The sequence below is a fragment of the Nymphaea colorata genome, chromosome 4 (assembly GCF_008831285.2).
Source record: "Nymphaea colorata isolate Beijing-Zhang1983 chromosome 4, ASM883128v2, whole genome shotgun sequence".
Classification (NCBI taxonomy): domain Eukaryota; kingdom Viridiplantae; phylum Streptophyta; class Magnoliopsida; order Nymphaeales; family Nymphaeaceae; genus Nymphaea; species Nymphaea colorata.
Window position 1 is genome coordinate 22305385 of NC_045141.1, and position 23138 is coordinate 22328522.

The 23138-nt window shown below is 40.1% G+C and overlaps 4 protein-coding genes across 4 annotated transcripts; 2 read left to right on the forward strand and 2 right to left on the reverse strand.

The window, feature by feature from the left end:
* Positions 1-5743: 5743 nt before the first annotated feature.
* LOC116252132 (plastoglobulin-1, chloroplastic-like) lies at positions 5744-8618 on the forward strand. Its single transcript, XM_031626210.2, has 3 exons — positions 5744-6403; positions 7662-7857; positions 8054-8618. Exons 1-3 carry the CDS (start codon positions 5865-5867, stop codon positions 8366-8368), a joined length of 1050 nt encoding a protein of 349 aa, XP_031482070.1. The 5' UTR covers positions 5744-5864; the 3' UTR covers positions 8369-8618.
* Positions 8619-12742: 4124 nt separating this feature from the next.
* LOC116252105 (probable calcium-binding protein CML11) lies at positions 12743-14340 on the reverse strand. Its single transcript, XM_031626177.2, has one exon. It carries the CDS (start codon positions 13439-13441, stop codon positions 12950-12952), a length of 492 nt encoding a protein of 163 aa, XP_031482037.1. The 5' UTR covers positions 13442-14340; the 3' UTR covers positions 12743-12949.
* Positions 14341-15448: 1108 nt separating this feature from the next.
* On the reverse strand, positions 15449-19814 carry LOC116252349 (uncharacterized). Its single transcript, XM_031626540.2, has 2 exons — positions 19428-19814; positions 15449-16113 (listed from the first exon to the last, which is right to left on the reverse strand). Exons 1-2 carry the CDS (start codon positions 19556-19558, stop codon positions 15657-15659), a joined length of 588 nt encoding a protein of 195 aa, XP_031482400.1. The 5' UTR covers positions 19559-19814; the 3' UTR covers positions 15449-15656.
* Positions 19815-20494: 680 nt separating this feature from the next.
* Positions 20495-22400, forward strand: LOC116253595 (uncharacterized). The gene is made up of 2 exons (XM_031628499.2): positions 20495-20845; positions 22008-22400. The coding sequence occupies exons 1-2, from the start codon at positions 20518-20520 to the stop codon at positions 22181-22183; spliced, it is 504 nt and encodes a 167-aa protein (XP_031484359.2). The 5' UTR covers positions 20495-20517; the 3' UTR covers positions 22184-22400.
* Positions 22401-23138: the final 738 nt, after the last annotated feature.

The following is a 23138-nucleotide window of genomic DNA, read 5'->3' on the forward strand; positions in this document are numbered from 1 at the left end:
ATGGTGAAATACTTCAAGTTACCACTTCATGTAACCTTTTTCTTTGTTATTAACAAAGAATATCACAATCACATATTGCAAGACACCACCGCCATCTTCATAGTCGTACATGTACTGGGAGACCCTCGCAATGTTGATTCATGAAGGAACGAGAGAAGGCAGTCTGTTGTTGCTGTTGCTGAGCCGAGAGCAGCTCCCTATTAAACCTCCTCCATGCATCTCTTAACAAGTCCCTTATGTGCTGCCGTGGTTGCACCTCCGCTACCCTTGTCTCGTTCAGTTAACGATAAGGTTGAAAGACAACCGTTTTAGCGATATTTAAGGAAAAAATCATTGCAAGATCAATCAAAATTAATGATAAAGGAAAAAGAAAATCTTTCCACAAAAATCAGATTTAGTTTTCTATGTTTATCGCTGCCAAAATTATAGTGTTGACTATAAGGTTGAAAGGCAACCGTTCTAGAGAAATTCAAGGAAATAATCCCAACAAGATCAATCAAAATTAATGATAAAGGAAAAAAAAATCTTTCACAAAAATAAGATTTAATTTTTCATGTTTATCGTTGTCAAGATTATAAGAACTTCAACTATTTAAGCTCGTTCTATGCATTGTGTAACCAAGGCTTATGGTGGCTTTTCATGGTGAAAAACAATGCACGTTTAATGAAAAGAATCTTTCAATTGCTGGTTTTTATTTGTTTTGCTTCTTCTTTATTTTTTAACTTGGTATCAGAGCAAGATGTTTGACGAAGAACAATGAAGCCCATAGGTGGCCTGCAAACGACCAAATACATCATTGTCTTCTTCACCAAAGTAAAAACTTGATCCTGTGAAGAAAATCTTGAAGAGTCAAACTTGGTTTTCTGATCTTGAAGAGTCAAACTTGGTTTTCTGAATCGCTGCCAAAGTACGATCTACCTTCATAAAGAACTTCATGAAGAAAATTTGGGATCACCGAATCACTGTTAAAGAGATGACATGATCACATTTTATAAAGTTCTGCAACAAACTTAGACTTTTAGATTCATTATCCAGTTTGAGAGAGAATGTTAACGATAAGGTTGAAAGGCAACCGTTCTAAAGAGATTCAAGGAAAAAATCCCAACAAGATCAATCAAAATTAATGATAAAAGGAAAAAAAAATCTTTCCACAAAAAACTTTGAGACCGCTGTTGGGAAATTGAATTTATTTAATGTCACAGACTTGCTATTCACAAGCAATCATTTGTGATCATGTGTCCTGTTGATCCATAATCCTTGAGTAGATCAATGATTATCGAAGAGTTAAGAATTAAAAACTGTAGTTTGGAAAGTGATCTCCTCATCTATCTATAGAAATGCTTTGCCTTTAAAAGTGATCTCCAACCCAACCCCAAATGCATGTGAAAATCCTTGCAATGTTGAAAGCCACGTTCATAGAAATGTGCTCGTCCAAGCCCAAGTCCCTCCGCCACCTGCAAACACTTTTAACCTCAATTTTCACATGAATGTGGCTCTCAACATTGCAAGGATTTTGGCATGCATTTGGTGTTGGGTTGGAGATCACTTTTAAAGGGCAAGCATTTACTCTTAAATTTTGTTGTTTTTCTTTAAACTCACCTCAATTTGTTAGACTCCAGTGGTGAAGGCAGGTGTAGGTTGCTTCTAATTTATGAGAGAGAAAGATTACATGCACAGTTGTTGTTCTATATTAATGAACTTTGCTGTTTATTTTGCAAATTTTGTTCATGTTCATGATGTGTACTTTCTTTCCTAATTTCCTTTTCACCTTGGCATCTAATATTTATCCAAGGATTACTAATCCTATTACTTTAAGAGGAGTTTGAGAGAGCAGGTTAAACCTCTGAGCATCATATTGGCAGTTAATAATGTTTTAAAAACCGTGCATGGTCATCATTCTCTTGCTCATGGGCAGAGCCAAATGGGGTCATAAGATCTAAGAAAAAAATTTACTTGAAAATTTTTAAAATTTTTGTTTAACCTATATAAAAAAGTTTAAAAATTATATATTGGCCTCTGCTAAAGTTTAGGAGCTATAGTTCGCTTTGTGCACTGTAAAATTTCTACCTCTTCCCCTCCTCTTGTTCCAGCCCATGCACAGAGTATGGAATATGCATTGTAAACATGTACGTAAGTAAATTGGGAATATTTTAAAGTAGCTTTGAAACAAAATAAATCGAGACAACTTGATATATCCGATATGTATTGACTTAATTATGTTAATTTATTATATTAATTATAATAAATGAGGCCTAATCTCATGGTGATCCTGCTCACAAAATGAACATATAAATTGCTTCTCTCAAATCCAAAAAATAAAAATAAAAATAAAACGACAATGAACTTGAAAACCGTCCGGCCAAATTGCAAGAGAAAAAAAGATTTACGCAAGTTGGAACTGCATGCCCTTATAATAACGCATTGACAACGAATAGACTACCATTTAATGACAGTATTTATTGTAATCCCAAAACGCACGGCCCTATTCACCCTTCATCTAGAGAGAGAAAGAGGGAGAGGCACTGTGCAATACGAACAGTTCAATGGAAAATGGTGCTGCTTCGTCGGTTTTCCTTTGCCTGGAATTTAATACTTCACACAGGAGAAGTCAACAAACGAAGTGCAATAAATAGGCCTACGATTTTGGCGCCTTCTGATCAGTAATGCCTCATTTACTGCAACTGTTTTTCTTAATTCCTCTCTCTCTCTCTCTCTCTCTCTCTCTCTCTCTCTCACTATATATATATATATATATATATATATATATATATATATATATATATATATGAATGATCCACACGAGACTTCTCATCCATAATAAACGCCTTTGAGTATGTCGCATTCTACATTTTAACAAAAAAAAAAAAAAAAACATGTGCATTCCATACGGTTCCACCTACGGTGTACAAGTAAAGATGCAAAAGTGTCTGATTTTGATCAGCTAAATATATAACAAAGTTACCCGAGTTAAAATAATTATACTGTTGATCCGGGATCAGGCTAGGTAGGTAATTCTTGAAGGCTTTTGATAAAAAAAAATTGTATTTTTCCGAAAACACCATACTCTTGTTATGGAGGGGTCTTTTTCTTATGTACAGTATTAGATATAAACATGGTGTTCTGCACTAAATTGTCTCAGTTTGTTAAAAAAAATTAGAAATATTGATCATCTTGAATTGAACATTATGCTTTTCTTTTCTTTATAGACTTTTCCACCAATTTAAAAAGTCCAACAAAAATATTAAACTGATTTTTCTCATAAACAATTGTATGAATAACTTCGTTCATGCATACTAAGATGCATTTCTTTCATTAAAAGGAAAGGTCATTGTTGGTTGTCGACACGTGGTTGATAAAGATTTAGAAATTGAGAACAAAAGAGGGGAATTCAAAAAAACCAAAGTCAAAACCAAAGAATGAGAAGGAAAGTATGGAGCCAAAACGCAAAAGATGGTCTCGACTTGTCAATTTTAATAATGTGGAATTTTTATTTTCAAGTTCATAGATATCGACAAGTCATTACACGATCTCATTAAACCAAACCATTTACGGCCAACATTTGAAAAAAAAAAACTAAAAGCTAATAAGAGCTCCGGCCACTTGTCACCGGTGACGTTTGAGCCACATGTAGTGTTCATGTTGGACCACGGTCCCGCTCAATTTTTTTAAGCCGGAGATAAATAAATGTTTTTAAACAGTTAAAATTTTCTGGTTTCGCCACTATTTTTTAGTGAAAGTTGGTTTAGGGATACTGTACTGTACAAGGTGTGCATATAGAGCCACTTGAATTTAAAAAAAAAAAAAAATTATTGCCGATAGATTTTTCATTTATTGATTTTAATTTGAGAAAAAGGTTGAATTTAAAAAGACTCCAATAAATGCCTCAATTGAAGATAGTTCCCGGACAGTGTACAAACACGCCTTCTATGGTCCAACATCTGCCAGAGAGGTACACGCAACTCGGTGCTTCAAAAAATCACTTCAATTCTCTTCTTTCTCTTTTTGTGGCCTTCCTTGATTCCTCTGTTGGCCCTCTCCAGTTCCTTTTTTTTTTTTTTTTGAAAAATAGAAATTGTCGATTTATTTCCTTCTTTTTTTTTTTGGGGCAAGAAAATACATGCTCATTATTCCGGGAGGGCGTGTTTGAATGGGGTGCACAGAATATTGCATGTCTCCCAAATGCACACGAGGCTTGGTGAGTGACACTCTCTTTTATATCAAAGGTGGAAAGAGAAATTGTCTGAGACAGATTAAACTGGGGATGAACCAGATTGGATCCAGTTCCTTGTAAACAGCCAACCGAATTTGAATTCGCATTTAAATTCAGTTTAAAATAAATAACCTACACTTTATGAATGAAACAAAGTACCGACAACTAAGAAATGCAAAACCAGATAGATAGGTATATATCCGATCAAACCCTTTCAACACACAATCACATACGAAAAGAAATTCAATATTAGATTAAGAGTTTGAGTTGGATTTTAAGAAATGACATCCTATCGGACTCAGATTCAGATTGACATATACATAAATATGTGTTCGGATTCGGACCGAATTTAGTTTTAAATAAATATCATATATCCAATATAGCTCTTATATTTCGAAATCGACAAAATTCAGTTCCAATTTAGATTCAGATACAAATGTAAAAGCTGGATTGGGATCAGCCTCAAATCGTGAAATCAGATTTCAGATTTGGATATAACTTTTCTTCATTTGTATTTGAATCCGAGTATACGAATATCCAACAAAGCAGATGTTGGTATGAAGCAGCCTGTAAGCATGTAGGATTGTGTAAATTATTTGAGCACAGTGATGTCAAACCGGTGCTCACAGTCATATAATTTCTTTGCACCAAACCAGAGTGCAGACAACTTTGCTGATGTATCAATATGGATGAAACATGCAGCCATGTGATTTTCCCAGTTCTTTTGTTACCTTGAGATGATTTGAAGTTGATTAGTGATTGCATTGCACCTTTTAAGTGTTGGGCATTGTTCATGGAGCATGAAAATGAGGCTATGATTCTTGTATATATGTTTGCAACACTCGCGTGCATCGTCAAATCTCGAGATAGCATTTGAAGGCCTCTAAACATCCTTCCTTACTTGTTCATCTTTTAATTAATTTCAGGAAGATCTGATCGAGAACATATGTGGATGTTCTATTTCTTGATCCCTCGAAAACGCCAATGACATAAAATGAATGAATACTGAGGGCGAGGAACCTTGTTAAGAGCTATGTTTGACATTTATTTTTCTAACATTACGTCGTGACCATGATCTGAAATATGGAATCTTTAAGTTTCGAGGTAATAAATGAGTCGAGCAAATGCCGGACAAACTAGCTATGCACATAGTCCGTAACATATATATATATATATATTTGGCATATGACATCTTATTTTACGGCTCTCTTAAAAAAACTCTTCATGTATACCCGTTAGCAGTTTTTGAAACTCTTGACGCGTCATTAAGAGTTTTTTGATATATTAAAATATTAAAATTTTAAAATAAGAATGAATATAGAATTGAATACTCAATGATATGAACTTGACATTCAAGACCCAACTTCAGCCACCAACAAAACAAAAGCTTCGGACCAATCCAAACCCGATTTTATCAAACCTTAAACCGATCAGGGTCCACCCAACCCGATGCCCACACCGAAACCCACTAAGTCATTTCAACAATCAGATAGGGGTATAACCGACTCAAAAAAAATTCTCTCGCTCTCTCCTTCTCGCCTGTTCTCTCACTCTTGCTCTCTCACTCTCTCGCTTGCGCGACGCGGGCCTTTGGATTCTGTCCCTGCTTCTTCTTCCCACCAATTTCAGGGAGCTTCCTGGACTATCCGGGAATATGGCGGTGCTATCGTCTACGGCTTCTCTGTTCCTGGAAAAGCCTGGCGCTCCGCGCCACCACCACCGATCGTCCGGCACCACCCCCTCCCCGTTCTTGTTCTTTCCCCGGAACTCTTCCAGATACCGGTCTGTCCGCCTCGCCTCCGCCCTCGGCGACGGCGAGAAACCGGCCGTAGGTTCGGAATCCGGCGCATCAGCAGGAAGGAATGTCGACGAGTGGGGGGAGAGTGCGCAATTAGGAGAAGACGCGGCGGAGAGCGTTAGGGTTCCAGGGGCCGATCCACCGAAGAATGAGGACGAATGGGGAGCAAACAACGTCGCAGCCGATTATCCACCGTCTTCATCTTCTGGAACTTCCGATGTTCTTGATGGGTTGAAGCGGAGCCTTGTGGATACAGTGGAAGGGACGGAGTTGGGGTTGCGGGCGTCTGCGGAGGTGCGGGCTGAGGTTGTCGAGCTGGTTAACCAGTTGGAGGCGGCCAACCCGACTCAGGCGCCGGTGGAGGCGCCTGAGCTCAACGGGAATTGGATTCTTGTGTAAGTTGATCGATTCTTCCCATTTCAGTTCGATGGTTCTATGGTTTTCGCTTCATTCATTTTTGTTCACTTGTACATCATAGATTGATTTCAGCTAATAGAAAAACAAACGGTTGCTGCTTCTCTTCATCGTTTATTTTTTCATCTCTTCAAATTTGTATTTATAAAATATGAATGAGGCATGACTACTGCATACATTTACAACCATGAACTAGTAAAACTTGATTTGTTTGTCATTTTTAGCTTTTTCTAATTCCAGCTATTTTGTCATACAGTTGGAAAGTTGGAATTGTCGGTAGGACCTTGTTCTTGTGTAATTTTTGTGCAAAGTTTTTGAGAAGGGGCTCGACGTATCGTTTCTTCTTGAAAAAGAAAGAAATTCTAATCCACAACAGAAGTGTAGTTAAAGTAAATGGTATCGTTTGTTTAGAAATAGTGTACAAATGGATTCTAAAAATGGAAAAAAGGCCCTCCATATGGATAAGGAAAACAAAGGCACAGTTTGATGTTCTGTCATTTTATTTTCGTTTGTTAATGGAAGCTAAATCTTGTTTTAATCCTCTTTATTGTATCAGTGACAAAGAATGGGCATCTGTCGTCCATTACCAATTGGACTTGCACTCCCAGTTAGTTTGTCCCATTAGTCTGTTGGTAGTTCTCCTATTTGAGAAGAACCGATTAACATATTGATTCATCCTGTTTGTCTTTCCAGTTCCATTATGTCGATCCTGCTTGGCTCACCCTACCCCGCTGACATTTAGCTTGCTAAATGCTAACCAATAAACAGGTGAAACCTTTCTCATTGGCTATGGCGCCTTACTGTGAAGTATGAAAAACGAGATGAAAATGGAGATAACCATAGTTCAAGAATTTGAAGGTGTTATGCAGGTTGATCCTAAGGATTAGAACTGTTCCACAATCGCAGTGGAGAGCGAAAAGCTATGTGATCAGTACGAGCAATTAAGTACATGAAACAGTTTCCTCGTTATAGTGGTCTCTTGGTGACAATTATTTGGTTTATCTGGTTTAGTCTACCCTTTGTTTGATTACTGAAATGCTGTCTAACACACTTGTCTGTGTGCACTGCATTTGTATTAAGTACGAGATTTAAACTTAAAAGATTGCGCGTGTACCTTCTTCACCTTTCCTCATTATGTTTTTATTCGTGGTTATTGCTGTACATTTTGTTGGTGGGATTTTCGTTTTTGTCAGCATATTGATTCCTTCTCCTTTTCTGCCACTTTGAAACCTTTCTCAGGTACACCGCTTTCTCAGAGCTATTACCTCTGATAGCTGTTGGTGCATCCCCATTGTTGAGAACGAAAACGATATCCCAAACAATTGACACGAGCAGTCTTAACATCCTAAATAACGTGACGTACTCAAGCCCTTTTGCCACTTTTTCTGTTAGCGCCTCTGCATCTTTTGAAGTTCGAAGCCCTTCAAGAGTGCAGGTACTCTCTCTCTCTTTCACATTTCAGTTGTGATCTGAAGTTTTATGGTTGTCTTTTTATGATTAGTTACGAAGTATAACAAGCACGTTAAATCGTCCGACTGACAAGGAATTCTCTCTTCCTCTAAGAAAGGAGAGATTGGTTTCTTTCTTTCGTTTTCTGTTATATAGTATCATAGCTGGCATTTATTTTTCAGGTAAAGTTCGAGGAAGGAATATTTCGGCCACCTGAAATATCGTCCACCATTGATCTACCACAGAATTTCGACTTTTTTGGGCAGAAAGTCGACTTATCAGCCTTGCAGCAGTTACTGAATCCCATTCAAGCGTCTGTGGCAAATATTTCACGTACAATTTCTGGGCAGTCACCACTCAAGCTTCCAATTCCCGGCGAAAGGTCACAATCATGGCTAGTGACAACTTATCTTGACAATGATCTGCGAATTTCAAGAGGTGATGGAGGCCTGTTCATCCTTGTCAAGGAAGGCAGCTCTTTGTTGAACCAGCAGTAACAGACTAGCTATGTACCCTGAATTCCGAGACGGAGATTACGCAGATTTGCATTCCTTGGATTGATGGCATCTTGCCTCGTTTTCCTTTTCCTTTTCCCTTTTTCCTCACCTTGTACCTAAGAGAGTGATATTATACATGTTTCTTCGTAATGTGCATGATTGTCAGTGGGCTTGCAGAATGTAAATTTGTTGGTCGAGTGATGAAGTGGGCTCAAATTTAATAAAATTCTCATGACTGTTGTCCAGTTCATAGTGTGAGTGTGGCTGTTTATTGGTGACTATTGTGGTCAATCTTTCTCTTTGCTAACTGCTCTATCATAAAATTTTAGCGGACTGCTTATTATTGTTGAAGTTTCATGGGTATGATTGCTTCTGCTTATTCAGTTTTCATGGAAATTGATCCATCCGAATTGAATTGCCCTTTTATTCATTCGAACTACCTATAGCCGGGATTGGACCTCATCCAGCGTGTTTCCTTCAGTTCATTTGAATAGGATCCATCCCAATTGAATTTTCTTTTTCATTCAATCAAACTATTCGTAGCTGATATCTGACCTCGTCCAGTTTGTTTCCTTTCTAGAATGTTGTCTTCATGATTGGACAAACCCATTATGAGTCATCGATAAAACTGAGCAGGAAGCTGTACAAATAAGGGTCCACGCGCTTAAGCCATATTCTGTGAGAATGGTAGCAAAGAGAAGCTGTTGAGCTGATGGTACATTTAAATATGACCTGTGAAATGTGTTGGAACATAAACATGCAGTGGGAAGTGTAGTCTGGGTTATCAGACACTGCAGCCAATGACACTTCTTCCGCTTTTTATCCTTGATCATGATAACAAATCTATATATATATATATATATATATATATATATATATATATATATATACAGGAGAGATACCGTAGCGTGTACATCTTGCTGCCTCTCATATCCTCCACTTGCTGGAAGATCTTCCGAACAATTAGTCGAGTGGCTGGCACATCCCATTCACACATTTATTTATTTATTTATTTACTGCATATATATATATAAAATATACACTTTTATTTATTTATTTATTTGCCGCAGCGTGCTGCGTGCACATCTTGCTGCCTCTCGTCACTTGCTTGAAGATCATCCGGTCAATTAGTTTAGTGGCTAAAAGCTCAGCACATCTCACCTCCTAAACTCCACGCTTACATGTACCCTTTCAACAAGTTTCGCTTTCCAACGCGCGACCCACAAATTTACCAAAGAAAAAGAAAATACTTGAAATACCAATCGGACGACACTTTCTCCACCGCTTCTGTCGCATCAGTTGTAGTTGTGGATACGAATCTCTGATGATGTCTGTGATGGTCCCAAAGCGAAGAACAGAAGAAGATTTTTGCGGCTGCCCACCTTGACGGTTTGGGTAGCCCGGACCGGATCTGATAAACGCGGTTTGCTTTTTCATTTTTCAAGCTAATAAAAGATGTTATTCAAAGATTTCATTTGGCAAATTTTACAGCATAAAGTTCTCCAAAACATTACCATTTCAACATCCAATTAGTAGGATAAATCGTCAGTTTTGTTGCTAATGTATGCTTGGTATTGCTGAACTGCTGACGTTAAGTAATAATCGGAGACGAGACTAGACAGGATTTCAGATGATACTAGAGATGCATGATTTGATTGAGCAATATCAGAGAATTTTCTAGACTCTGCGCTCTGGTTCTCGAATGAATCATGGTTGGTCCGATCCCTATCTGGACCTTAATTTAAAGCCAGGTTCTGGATTGAAATATGAACGAAATAAAATTAAATTTGAACAAAACAAAGTTCGTTCTGGAACTCATGGTCCTTCTCCTTCTCATGCCATGCTGGTTGAGCCATGTGACCTGGTTTTACTTAGGTTGGGTGTGTATGTTTCGGGTGAGCAGGAGGGAAGAAAATTTCAACTCAGGCAGAAACCCCCTTCCTTCTTCTCCCTGTCTCTAGGGTTTAACAATTCACAGGACACTCGTAAGAATTGAACTGACAACTAGGCACTCACCAGCTGTACTAGGTCCCTGGAAACATATGACAGTCTTGAGAATATGCTGATAATAAAAGCCAAAGCCAATGAGATCAACTTGAATTTGTAAAGCTCGGGGTTGGAGGCGCTTTCAAGAGTTAAGCCAAACTGATAAAAATAAAAATTAATGAGGGAAACCACTAAAGTTGTGTTTAGATGACACCATAAAACATTGTGGGTTTTTGTGATCGAAACCGGATTTTATGACAAGCTGATTTTTTAACCAGCTTTTGAAACCTAGCGTGACCTTTACATTGCAAGACGAAAACAACGGGCGGAGCCATGTTATTCACGCCCTTTTCAAAATGTCAGTTTGTTAAATCTAGGTTTTCTGCAAGCTTAGTTTAGATTGTCAAGCAAAACAAGCCTTAAATGCCGGTTTGGAGGCAAATGGCATTTGAGGGTGCCACCAAAGACGCTTTAAAGCTTTTTGGTCACACTGCATTTCTCAACCAAGAGTTGTATGTCTAGCATGCCTCGTTCTGATTGATCTCAGAAAAGAATCTGAAGTAACCCTCCTCTGTCCGCCAGTAATGGGTTCTGTAGTTTTGCTTTCTTTAGCAAGAGATGAACATCTAATACAAACAAAAACTGCTAGAGGTCCTGCCGAAATAGGTTTGGTAAAATGAAAATGGCAAATCGTTCGAACCAGATGCATCCAATCTGCAAAACCTACACGAAAGTACTAAACTTTACACATCCACAAAAGCTTTTAAACAACCCATCTAACGAACCAAGCTCCAACGGCAACAAGCCCGAATAAACAGACCAGAAATCTGCTTAAGAAAATTCACAGTATTTTAAAGATGAAGAAAACATTAGGATTTCAACTGTTGCAAGCTAATCACAAACCTCTCAGCGACTTAGAAGACCCTTTAGTTGAAGAAGGTGAAAGAGTTTCAATAGATCGTTAGCATTCCACAGTAGAGAACAACCAGAATAATGCACATAAAATAAGTCCATGTGAACCGCTGTTTTGCCTAATGAGTTGAGACACAGCTGAGCCAGCTAAGCCTACAACTGAACTATGCGTCGACTTGCTCGGGTACATCTCCAAGCAGAGATGGCCCCTACCAGCCATGCTTTGAACGAATTACCAGAGCGCGGGGATTGGAGCTGGTATAATATAACTGTATTTTCCCGTTGGCTTCCATGATCAACGACCTTTCAAACTCTAGCAATAAAACCATTAGGGGAGGCAGCTAGATGGTGAATCACTGTTTCGAACTTTGAATAAAGCCCTTGCAAGAGACTCGTCCATGGCTCTTACTAGGGATAGAAGTTCATGGAGTTCAAGGGGCCTTCGACATTGATATATTTCATGGTCGATAGCAGACTAAAAGAGTGAGTGGAGACCTCACACCATGGAAGTGGGCTCTCGATTTGTGACAGAAAAAATAAATCAACCAAAAAAAAAAAACTATTCTATCAGATCATCCAAATCTGAAAAAATCGATGCTTTTATGACCTTAGAAGTTTTGAAGACTCGGGGCCTATGATTTTGAACAATCACAAGCACCTAATCAAGCTTTGGTTTAATAAAAAATGCCATTCCTAAGAAATTGGGCCTATATCACATCCATATACTAGATTTTTCTTTTCGAAGGAAAAGCAAAGAAGAGAGTGATCATGCAATTTCACTTCACACCAATCATTATCACGACCACAAAGCAAACTTCTGTACGTGATAAATTGCAAACGTAAAGGTGATTGTCTCCTGTCATGAGGGCAAAAGCTTGTCACGGAGGACTCGGGGTTTTCGAAGCAATAAAAGTCATACTTATCTCCAGCTAGAAAAAATCGTCCCTCTGCTAGTCAAATTCATGCCTTGAATAATTCAAGAGTGCTTGTACTACATACGACCGTCAAGTTCATTTCAGCCTAGATTTCGGATGCAAATATAAGCATCATACTACAAGACACAAAGTCGGTTAATCTTGCAAAATATACAACTCATGTACAGAAGATTTTAATACAGATAAATGTTGAACCTAATTGTTTTACTTGTAATCAGTGACCGGGAAATAAAAGTGTCTACCTTTGGAAACTCGACATAATTCTAGTCAGAAATTTTACTCATTTTGTAATAAACCAGTACGAAGTTTCTATAAAGTGGCGTCAATTTGAAATCCTGCTCAAACAATTTTCATGTTAACTAACCACTCTGCTAATAACCTCGAGAGAACCAACAGTACTAACAAGGCATCAAGGACGAAACTGAAGATGCTAAAAACACAACGCGAACAAAGGAGGATACGTGCAGTAGGAAAAATAACCCACTTGTTCCCATCTTTTCCACAAAGCAAAATCAGGAAGGCCCCTGAAGAAGAGAGAAGGTAAACCGAAAAAATGTACTTTCTAAATTCTATACAACTATTTTACCAACAACACCAGAAGTTACAGTGTTCTAGAACAAGAGACGAAAGAAAAAGAGAAAAATGGGAAAAACAAAAGCAGACTACTACTAAGGAAAACCAACCTGGTGGTCTTCTTCTCCTGGGTATCAGGGAAAATGAGATGGTTGAGTACTGGCGGAGGAAAAAGTCATGACCAGGAGTTGTCAAACGCCGCGGATGTGATGGCTCTAGCAAACTCCGGAAAGCTGATACGACCATCACCGTCGGTGTCGGCCTCTTTGATCATGCCAGTGAGTTCCTCCACGGTGAGCGCATGGCCGAGACGAGCCATCGAATGCGCGAGCTCCGCCGCGGTGATGAAGCCGTTGCCATCGCGGTCGAAGAGTCGGAAGAGGGAGCGGAGCTGTTCGTCGGTATAGGGGGATTTAGCGGGGAGGAGCTCAGGGGCGACGAGGGCGACGAATTCCGAGAACTCGACTAGGCCGTTGCTGTTAGTATCCGCCTTCTGAATGAGAGCGTCGAGTTGCTCCGCGCTTGGCTTCAGCCCGAGGGACCGCAACAGCGAGCCGAGCTCGAGCTGCGTCAGGCTACCGTCGTTGTTCCGGTCAAACGACCGGAATATCTCCCGGAGCTCCGCCAACTGCTCGTCATCCAGCTCCACTGTCTCCTTCCCGCTCATTGATTTCTATTTCAACCGCCTCTTTCTCTTCGTAGACCACCAGGTGGATATATAGGATTAACGATTTCGTGTCGCCTGAATCCCTTCGATCGGGCTCCTCCTCCGCAAGTTTTACCGGCCTTGTGCTGTTTCCGGCAACTTTCCACCGACGGATCTTCGATCCTTCTAAGCTTATGCCTCCTTCCGCATAATTCACTTGGATTTGCTCATCGGATCGTCCTTCCCAATTGGTTCGAGATGTAAGGATCTCCTTCGGACTCGCTTCTCTATTCCTGCCTAAAAATTAACGAAAGGAACATGTAAGACGATCGCTCTGTTCACGAATCTAGACCTAAAGTTCTCTGTCAACGTTCTCCTGATTGTCCACCTCTCTCTCTCTCTCTCCCTCTTTGTGGTTCGTCCTTTCGTGAAATCCTCCAAACTCGCATAAATTCCGTCTTCCTCAGCACTTACAAAAACCTTCTCTTGATCGAGAGAAAAACGACAAGCTCGCTCTCTTTTTGGCGCTCCGGTTGCCGGATTCTCCACGGATTCGAACTGCGACCTTCCGAAAACCTTCTCCCGCGACCGGAAAACCTGTGTTTTCCGTCAATAACCCTCTCCGCGTCGGCAATGATCCGATTCGAGAGCCTCTTTTCCTTTTCCTCTCCTCCTTTTTCGCCGGTCCAATATATCCGCCGGTTCCCCGTCCACCAGATCAGCGACCACCCACGGCAACGCGGATATCCTTCCTCTTCGGACCTCTCCCCACTCTTAGAGAAGCGTGAATTTCGGAGCAAGGATAGAGAAACGCCTCATCGGGTCCCCCCCCTTTTGGTTTTCCCTTTCTGGTTTTTGGGTGAAGGAATTGGAATGGTGGCACTGGCATCCCTCCTCCCCCCCCCCCCTCTCCTTTTTAGTCTTTTCAACGCTCTCCGTCTTCCTCAATCCCCGCCGTCAACTTCTCCACATCGCGGACCTGCCGACACGTCTTCCTTCCCGCCACCCATCGACTGCGTCAAGTCCACACCCACCTTCCCTCCCTTTTCTCCCCTGACTCCATATTTAAACCTCCACCCAACCGCTCGACTGAATTTTAAATGCTAGGGAAAAAAGCAAAGAAAAATTCGATCACTCTCGAGTGGAGTGGGCTGTGACCATCTCTTCCTCTTTCCCTTTTAAAAAATCTTTACATTGGTCGCAACATTCCGCCACATATATCAATATATAAAACTTTGTCTCATCCAAAGTCATCCATCCAAACAGTAAGATGCATAAAGTATGGTAGCGATCTGCCTTACTGTCTTCCGATAAGGATAAGAGCAGGTGAACAATTTCTAAAGAACAAATCCAAAAGATTGTGACAATATAAGCATCCACACATCATTACAGAATAAATCCGTATCTTTTCGGGAAAAGAATAGCCATAAATTCCGAAGGAATAGTTAGGAAATTTTTGCTACGTTAGAGATACAATATGTATATATACTAACTGTTTTTAAAAGTAGAACTTTAAAACCTGGTGAAGTAATCAAGAGATTTTAGAAAACCAGAAACTTGGGAAGAGGATAACCCTAACAATCAGCATAGTGAAATTGTTCTGGTTTGAAGTCACTTGAGAGTTACTTCTGAAAACGGGTGAGACGTCCAAAAGCAACACTTGGCAAAGCCTTAACAGCGACCCCAGTTTCCCAACCTTTGCAAAATAGACATTTATGTTCTTCCATTTCCTAAATACCCAAAGCACGAATTTCACTTAATGATTGAGTTATCGGCTGAGGTTGGCGGACCCAAGTAGCAAAACAAGAATGGTGGATCTTAGCAGCAAAGCAAAGCAATAATCGATTTCCTAAGGGAAGCTGAAAGCACCTAACTTGGATCCTCATAAGTAATTTGATATTGTTCTGTCTCAAAATTGCTGTCCGGGCCAAAGTTAAATTCATTAGAGCCGAGAAAAATTTCTCAGCATCCATATCTTCCCTGCATTTACGTGCAAACGCTAAGAGAGAACTCTGTAAAATCCTTCGGTAAGTCAGAATTGATAGGAGATTCTTCCTTTTATTAACAATTAGGAGAGTAATCAGTCATACTAAAGAGACTGCCACAGTGACACTTCAAGCCTGAAACTTCTTTACCATGTCCTGTTCTCTACTATCAGAAAGTTATGGCAAGCTAGGCAGTATTTATACAAAAACAGGAAATGGGTTTAAAAAGAAAAAAGCCCCCATTTCCCATATCATTGTCCCATCCAGTATGCAATATCGCTCCTAAACACACCATCAAATCTCCCAACATGCAGATGTGGTTCTGAGTGAACATGCATGTGACGATAATGGCGGCTTGGGCTGCCCGCAACCTTCTGTGGACGCAGTAGCATGCTTAGGGTTGGGGATGACTTTGGAAGCCTAATGTTCGGTGGAGATGAAAAAATGCGCCTGTCCATATCTTGACCTGCTATCCTTGTGTTGTTTGCTCCATGAGTGAACGTGGGCGGCTTGGAATCTTTGATGAGCTTCCTAGCCGTGGTGTCGAAGGAGGTTAACGGAGTTGGGTCACCTCGAATTTGAGCTGACGGTTTCATGCGGTCAAGCCAACGAAGAATCCAGTTACCAACATTCTTCCCAACCTCTATATCTCTTTGTTGTATGTTTCGATGTACAGTTAGAGCAACATCAAAGATCTTGCGGGTGCGCCTGAATAAATAAACCTCAACGTAAATATTATGTGCCAAAAACCCATTAAGAAACAACGAAATCATATCCAATAACTACTAATTAGAAGATTGGGTAACTAAAACATATTTCTCAATAGCTAGGCAGCAATATACACAATAGGGATGAGAACCACACGACTAATCTTTTAGAGGGAAATTAGAAATTGCAATCCCAAAACAAACAAGCATGGTGAAAGAAAGCAGCAAGTAAACGAGAAAAAAAATGCAAAATGAAATGCTTTTTCCAAGAAAAAGGTGAACTTGTTATCGTTGTTGAAGAACACAAGGAAGCAGCATCTAAATATTAGATGTCAACCAACAGTGATGAACATATCCAATCAACAGAAAGAGAATAAAACCTGATAAGCCAAAGTAAAATGGATAATATAAACACCAGTTGAAACATGGGTAGGCAGGCCATTTTGAGTGTTCTACCTGTAATACAAATACTTGGGTGTGCTATGTGTACGGCTCAGATTAGCTGAACGTACAATTTTTTTTCAAGCAAATTACTATTTGAATATATCTGTGTGTTGGTGAATGCATATATAACAGAGAGAGAGAGATTATATGCATGCAATATGCTTAAATGTACACTCATGTATAAATCTTTCTATATTATCATCTCATGCCTTCCATGCCCAAAACCACACTGCACCTATCCCATACCTATGTGGCATAACCAAATCAAACACCACATCTACAGAAGCATGAATAACAAATAGAACCACTCAACAAAATGGAATTTTCAACATTGGGTTGAGACATTATAGAATACAGTGGCACACAAACTAGCACACTTGCATGAAACCTAACGAGAGTTTGTTCAGAGTTCACATGGATTTTCATATTCAGTCTTGGATAAGCACTTTAATGGAAAGCTAGCATTATATGCCTTTCTATATATCCATGTCATCCTCGCAAAAAGCCTCTTTCCTCCCCTGTATTTGAGATGGGCCCTTTAAAGAAGCAGACTTATGAGAACTTGCGAGCTCTCTTAATTTTGTTTCGCCATCATATAAATGCAACCAAATGCATCAAGTCCAAAATTGTTGCAACAACTAAAAGAGCTAAGTCTGTCTATTCAATAAATCTTAGTGAAGACATTTATATTCCAAGAAAAAAAATTTCTGACAAAGTGGATAATCATAAAACGCATTTAGGCCTTTAACATAGGTTATCTTAACACGGCATTAACTTGCCTTTCCCAGGATATATAAACAAATTGCCGGAAAAAAACCCTAGCAAAACCTCACCCATTGAAACCAGCAATGTTGTTGCAAACATATTGATAAATGTTAAAACATGACTAAATTTTGAATGAAAAAAATGAAAGCATAGACTTAAATTGTATTAAAACATTTTTTCTAAAAAAAGAAAAACATTGTGATGATATAACAATAGCAATGCAAGAAATTCAATTTGATGGTATTTGGAAAACATCACGAGATTTTCTGCTTAAAAATGTTTTTTGCTGCTTTGGTTCAAACTTCAAACCAAACAGCTGTTGCCAAGGCCTACATTCATGATTAATCAATGTGACTTTCTCGCTAATCACCCATAAGCTCCTTCGTCGTAATTGCTCGCAAAATAAATATATGCATATCCAACAAGCATTCCAGAAAAATAATCATAATTATGCGGGTCCTAGCAATGACCTATGCATCTTATTCTGAATACATGATTTACACAAATTTTTCAACTGGAACACCACATTGGCTTACCTACTGTGAGATGCAGCCACGTCTGGTTAAGAGAACAACATAAAAGGAGAACAAAACTTAGTCAGTTCATCTTTTTGTTGATAAGGTGGTCCTACTTGCGGAGTTCCATGTCAAGCATCTCAAGAATGATGGAGTAACAGCCATCATTATAATAAATTATTAGGGTCTGACCACCTCATGTAAAAAATATGGATTTGAACCTCTCATTTACGGCATGAAAAATTGAAGACTTGCTACTTTGCTCATTATATCACAATCATATGTGATATTTTTTGTGAATAACTCAAAGAACAAGTTTACATAAAAGTGATAATTTGAAGTATTTCACCATATAAAGTATAAACCATTGCTGCTAATCTGATGGAATCACATATGAAGAGGCACACTTGTTCAACTTCACTCTTCGCAATACCAAACCCCCCAAAGTCCAACTGCTTCCTCCTCAGAGAGCTTTAACACCACCAACTAAGCTCAAGCGACCATCATTAATAAAACAGAAAATGTAAAGGAACATTATGAGTATTCATATTAATTTTTCTAACGAAGTCCAGTATTTTTTCAACTTTGTTTCATATCATGTACCCATCGCACCACCATATCTAAAGTTCCATCTGCAGACTGACCCTGTAGATGCAAATGCGAGCTGCTATTACCAGCAAGACGCCTATACTACGAGAGATGGACTAAGCTCCATATACAAATTTTTTTCCCACAATCATGTTTCTTTATAGACCTAGAAATTTAACTTTCTATGTTCATATGTCTGAAGATTTTCAGAACCTCAATGACTCGATCACTTAATGCCTAAAGAAGGTAGCACTATAATGTATTCAGAACCTGGAAATTTTATCTAGGTTAAAATTCTCTAGATTTTGGCAGTTGTCGGAACTTTTTAAAATGACAGTAAATGATATTGCAGGACTCCAGCAATGCTCAACGAATAAACACCATATGCAGCCAATAGCTATTGAATCGTTATGTTTGAATTGGACGTAATCAGCTTAATGAGCGGTGACGCAGGTAGTACAAAAAGGTGAATACTTAGCGTGTTGTTTTCTGAAATTTCACCAAACAGGTGGCAGACAACTACTCATTTTTCAAATGTTCCAAGACGAATAATCATCATATTCAAATAAATTATCCAGCCAAATGCTCCAACCATATGGAAGAAAAATAAAGTAACCTCCTACTTTTATGTCGACCACAGGAAATCAAGTGCCTCGTATCGATAAAGATATAGAATGAGCAACTCTTGTGGTGTAGTCTTCCGTGCTTTTCCCAGTGTCCTAAAAAAAATGGAAAGCCCTCAAGGAGAATAGAGCTGCATCCGACTCATATACCTCAAGAGATAAGTGGAGATCTCATACCCAAATAAAAAAAAAAATAGTATCACTCTGGCATTACTTCTCATTGTATAAAAACAATCAAAATAAGATGAAGAAAGATAAAGAAACAAATCCAAACAAGACATTACTTCAAAGATAACGATCAGGATCAACAATATGCCCGAAAAAAGCTCGCTGGATTGCCCACAGACGATAGAGAGAGAGACAGAGACAGAGAGAGAGACCTGTGAAGGAAATGACGGAGCTTGGGGTGGTCAGGGCGAACGAGGCGGCGTTGGATTCTAAGGGCAAGCCTGTAAGTCCTCTTCAACCCAAGAAAGTAAGCCGTGGTCACCGTGATCTCCCATAGCACCATCCTTTCTTCCTCCTCCTTCCTCCCCACTTCCCCTACCCGCTCCTTCTCCAGACTGCACGCAAGATGCAAGAAAACGAAAACAGATTCTCTCTCTCGCTTAATCAATGGGGGCTGGGGGAGGACGGGATTGAATGCGTGACGTCGCAAGAGCCATCCCGGCGGCCCGCCTGCGGTCTCCGCTCCCGGTTTCTCCAAAACCCAAAAACAAAAAAAATAAAAAAAAAAATGTCGCAGAGATGATCGACGCCCAGTGGATCAGCACTGGTTTAGGGTCAAACGAAGGCCCCGAAAATGATGGAATACTGGATCCGGATCATACTGGACAGGGCCCAGCTCCCTGCAACCCAAACCAAATCAGGCGCCTGTCAAGGAGTCCATTAACAGTTCCCGATTCTCATTCCCATTTTAGCTCCAGATTCTATCGAGATCCAAAACCCACTATCTATGTGATCATGATCACGATAAGAGAGCTAATCGGGTCTAAGCATAGCAATGGGGTTGATGCAAGTTCATCTGTTTGGTAGGTTTCATTTCAATATTAGAATCGAAACTGATAGAAAACGGGTTGTGATTGCCTATGTATTTAATCCAAATACTAAATTGATAATGATTCGTGCAAAGTTTCAAATGCACATGCAAAGCTGGCTATGGTTTTGACAAAATGATTTTAGTTAGTTAGATAGAGCATTTGTTCATATCAAATTCGTGCGTGCGTGGATCCAATAGGTATGAAAATAATACGAACCGATACATCATGATTCCATCAACCCGATGCGCCGTATCGCGTATGCCGATACTAATAAAAATTCATTTCACACAAATGCCCCTACCATTTCGCAAAAGCCCTGAGGGAAAGTCCCCCGCCCTTCACACGCCTATCCGTGCTCACCTTTTTCTTCCTCAAACGTGAGGGCAAAAACGTCAAATTTTCCTGTATAAAGCCCCCGACCCTGGGTGTCATGCGAGCGTCAACTCGTTCGTCGTTCGTCTTCTTCTTCTTGCGCTTTGCCCGTAAAAACAGAGGGAGCGTTTGCAGGCACGCAGATATGCACAGGCTGTCCCTCTCGAACTCCCCTTCGCTGTTCCGTGGCGGGAACGAGGAGGAGACCGTCGAGAGCCGACGAGGGGAAGACGAAAGCAGAGACAGAGAGGAGATTGAGGAAGCCAAGAGGGAGAGGCTCGGAATGCGTATTTGCCGGAAAGACAGACTCGTCCACCTCATCCCGTTCGTTCTCCTCCTCTGCATTCTCCTTCTCTACATCTTCTCCTATGATCCAACCCAGAAAGGTGCGACGATTTCTGAGCTCTTGCTCGGTCTCCAATAGGAATGTCTCCATTTCTCTTTCGCCTCTCTTCTTCTCGGTCAATTGCTCTTCATGCCTCGGCTGCTAGCAAAGATTTCGTTCTTACCTTCTATAAACCAACTGCATTGTGAAAACCGGTTTTGTTATGTCAGATTCCGATCCTGCACCAGGAAACTATCTGATTTTCTTGCGGTCGACGCGCTTCGAGTTCCTTTTCAAGGAAGATTTTTTCGTTTTACGTTAAAGAAGAATGCAATGAACAACCCTGCCTGTTTAAGAAATACGATCATCTGATTCTTCCCCTTTGTCGAAGTATTGTGCATTCTAAGTTTTCTGGTTTTCTTTGCAATTCGATTAAGAACCCTTGTCAAAGCGTATTACTGAACAAATGCCGCCACAAGTACATATCTGATAGCTTTCGCGCGATTCTTCATTTAAATCACCAGCAAGCACCAGGTTCTATGTATTCTTTCCTATCTGCGTCCAACGTACCTCTCTTTTTTCGATTCTTCGTTCAAATCGCGAACTCGAACGCTCGATTGTTCGTATTCGTCTCCCGATTTGCTGGTTTTCCAAGTGAAATGCCATTTTCCGTCTGTTCTTCTTAAAGTTGCTGATATTCGGCTCTCTGTTTTCTCTTTATCACATCCCGCAGCACTTTCGATTTCCAATGGAATATAGTTCCCTTTTCCAATACATTAATAGGTTTACTGATGTAAAATGTAATTTGCATTTTAGCCTCGTTGAAACGATTTCATTATTTTTCTTGATCTTTTTCCATACGTGACACGTACATTCCGTTTTTCTTCAACAGCTACCGTAGTCTGACTTATGGTCCTGTATAAGATCCTGTTGATTTTTTATTTTTCGCTTTTTCCTCATCACGCTAACCCGTTCTCCCATTGGAAACCCTCTCTCGAAGCAACGGGGAATCCAAAAGTCACGTAACATTTTTACAAAGCAAGTCGGTCCAGCTTCCCGTCATCCTGTTCTCTCTTATTTCTTGTTCCGAAAAACGAACCGTTCACCTCCTTTTGCAATTCAAAAACTCAAATCGCCGCTTTCTTTAATTTAGCTCCCTTCTTCTCCCTCTTTGCACTGTCTTCTTACGGTGACCTGTATTTTCTTGGTCGCCATTTCTCCAGGGGACTCGAAGGTCAGTGACTCGGAGCAATTTAAACACAACCGAGGGATCGGGAATCATCTAGTGCTCTACAGCCACCGCAGCGTCCAACAAGCCAAGAAGAACCTTGCCACCGCCACTGCGACAGCCTCTCCTCCCTTACATAGCTACCGGAAACGGCGTCAAACATTGGGATAGTAATTAAACAAATACAAAACAGGAAATGGAAGGAAGACCCCGTTTCCCTCTTTGGCCTCCGCAAGTTCGACTAGCCTTCCTCTCGCTTGTTGCCGCGCAGACCTCTTTGCGGGCCGTGTCACGTGCACTCCCGACGTGAGTTAATTTTTCAACTAAAGCACCCTTACAAATGAACAGGCTTTATACATTTGTTCTACTCACCGACGGATTAAAACTGAGAGGGACAGGAATTCGACTCTTACTATATGGAGCCACCAATGATTTTGGAAACCATTAAAACGCGTATGACTTGTCTGGTCTAACAAAAAGCCAGCGGCTACTAGCTAGTGCTGCTTGGATTCCCAACGGCCGAACCATCTTTATTTATTCTATTAGCCAAGCAGAAGAGACCAATTGGTTCGCTGGTTTCCTGATTAGGAACTTCAGAGCGTCCATGAGAAGCCCATGGCTGGTCCCGTTGGAGCGATGCCCTCTTCCCGCACAAGCAGCGAGGCAAAAGAGGCAGACTCTTGAGATCATCTCGGTCGTGGGCTTGAAATAGCTTTGGCAGGCCGTTTAGTAGATACTAAGCGCATTTCCTGCTGACAAATTTGCAGGTGCGAATTTATTCGGTTCTATTTATCAATAGTGGATGAAACACGCTTTAGTAATTGCTATTTTGCATCTGGGCAGACGGGTACGCCAGCATACAGCAGCAATGTTCTTGAAATCGCGGACAGCATCGACTACCTACAAATTTTTTTATACTAAAAAACAATAAATAGAGTTTATATTATTTTTTTCATGCATTGATGGAGAAAGAGACATAAGGCTGATTTTTTAGGGAGGCCAATTTGGCTCCCTTACCTTTCCCCTTTGTGAAAAATCGCACAAAAATCACTTGTTGTTCTTTGGCCTTCAGCATTTTGCAATATTTTGCAAAAAAAGAGAGACCAACCAATAATAGCTTTTCAAC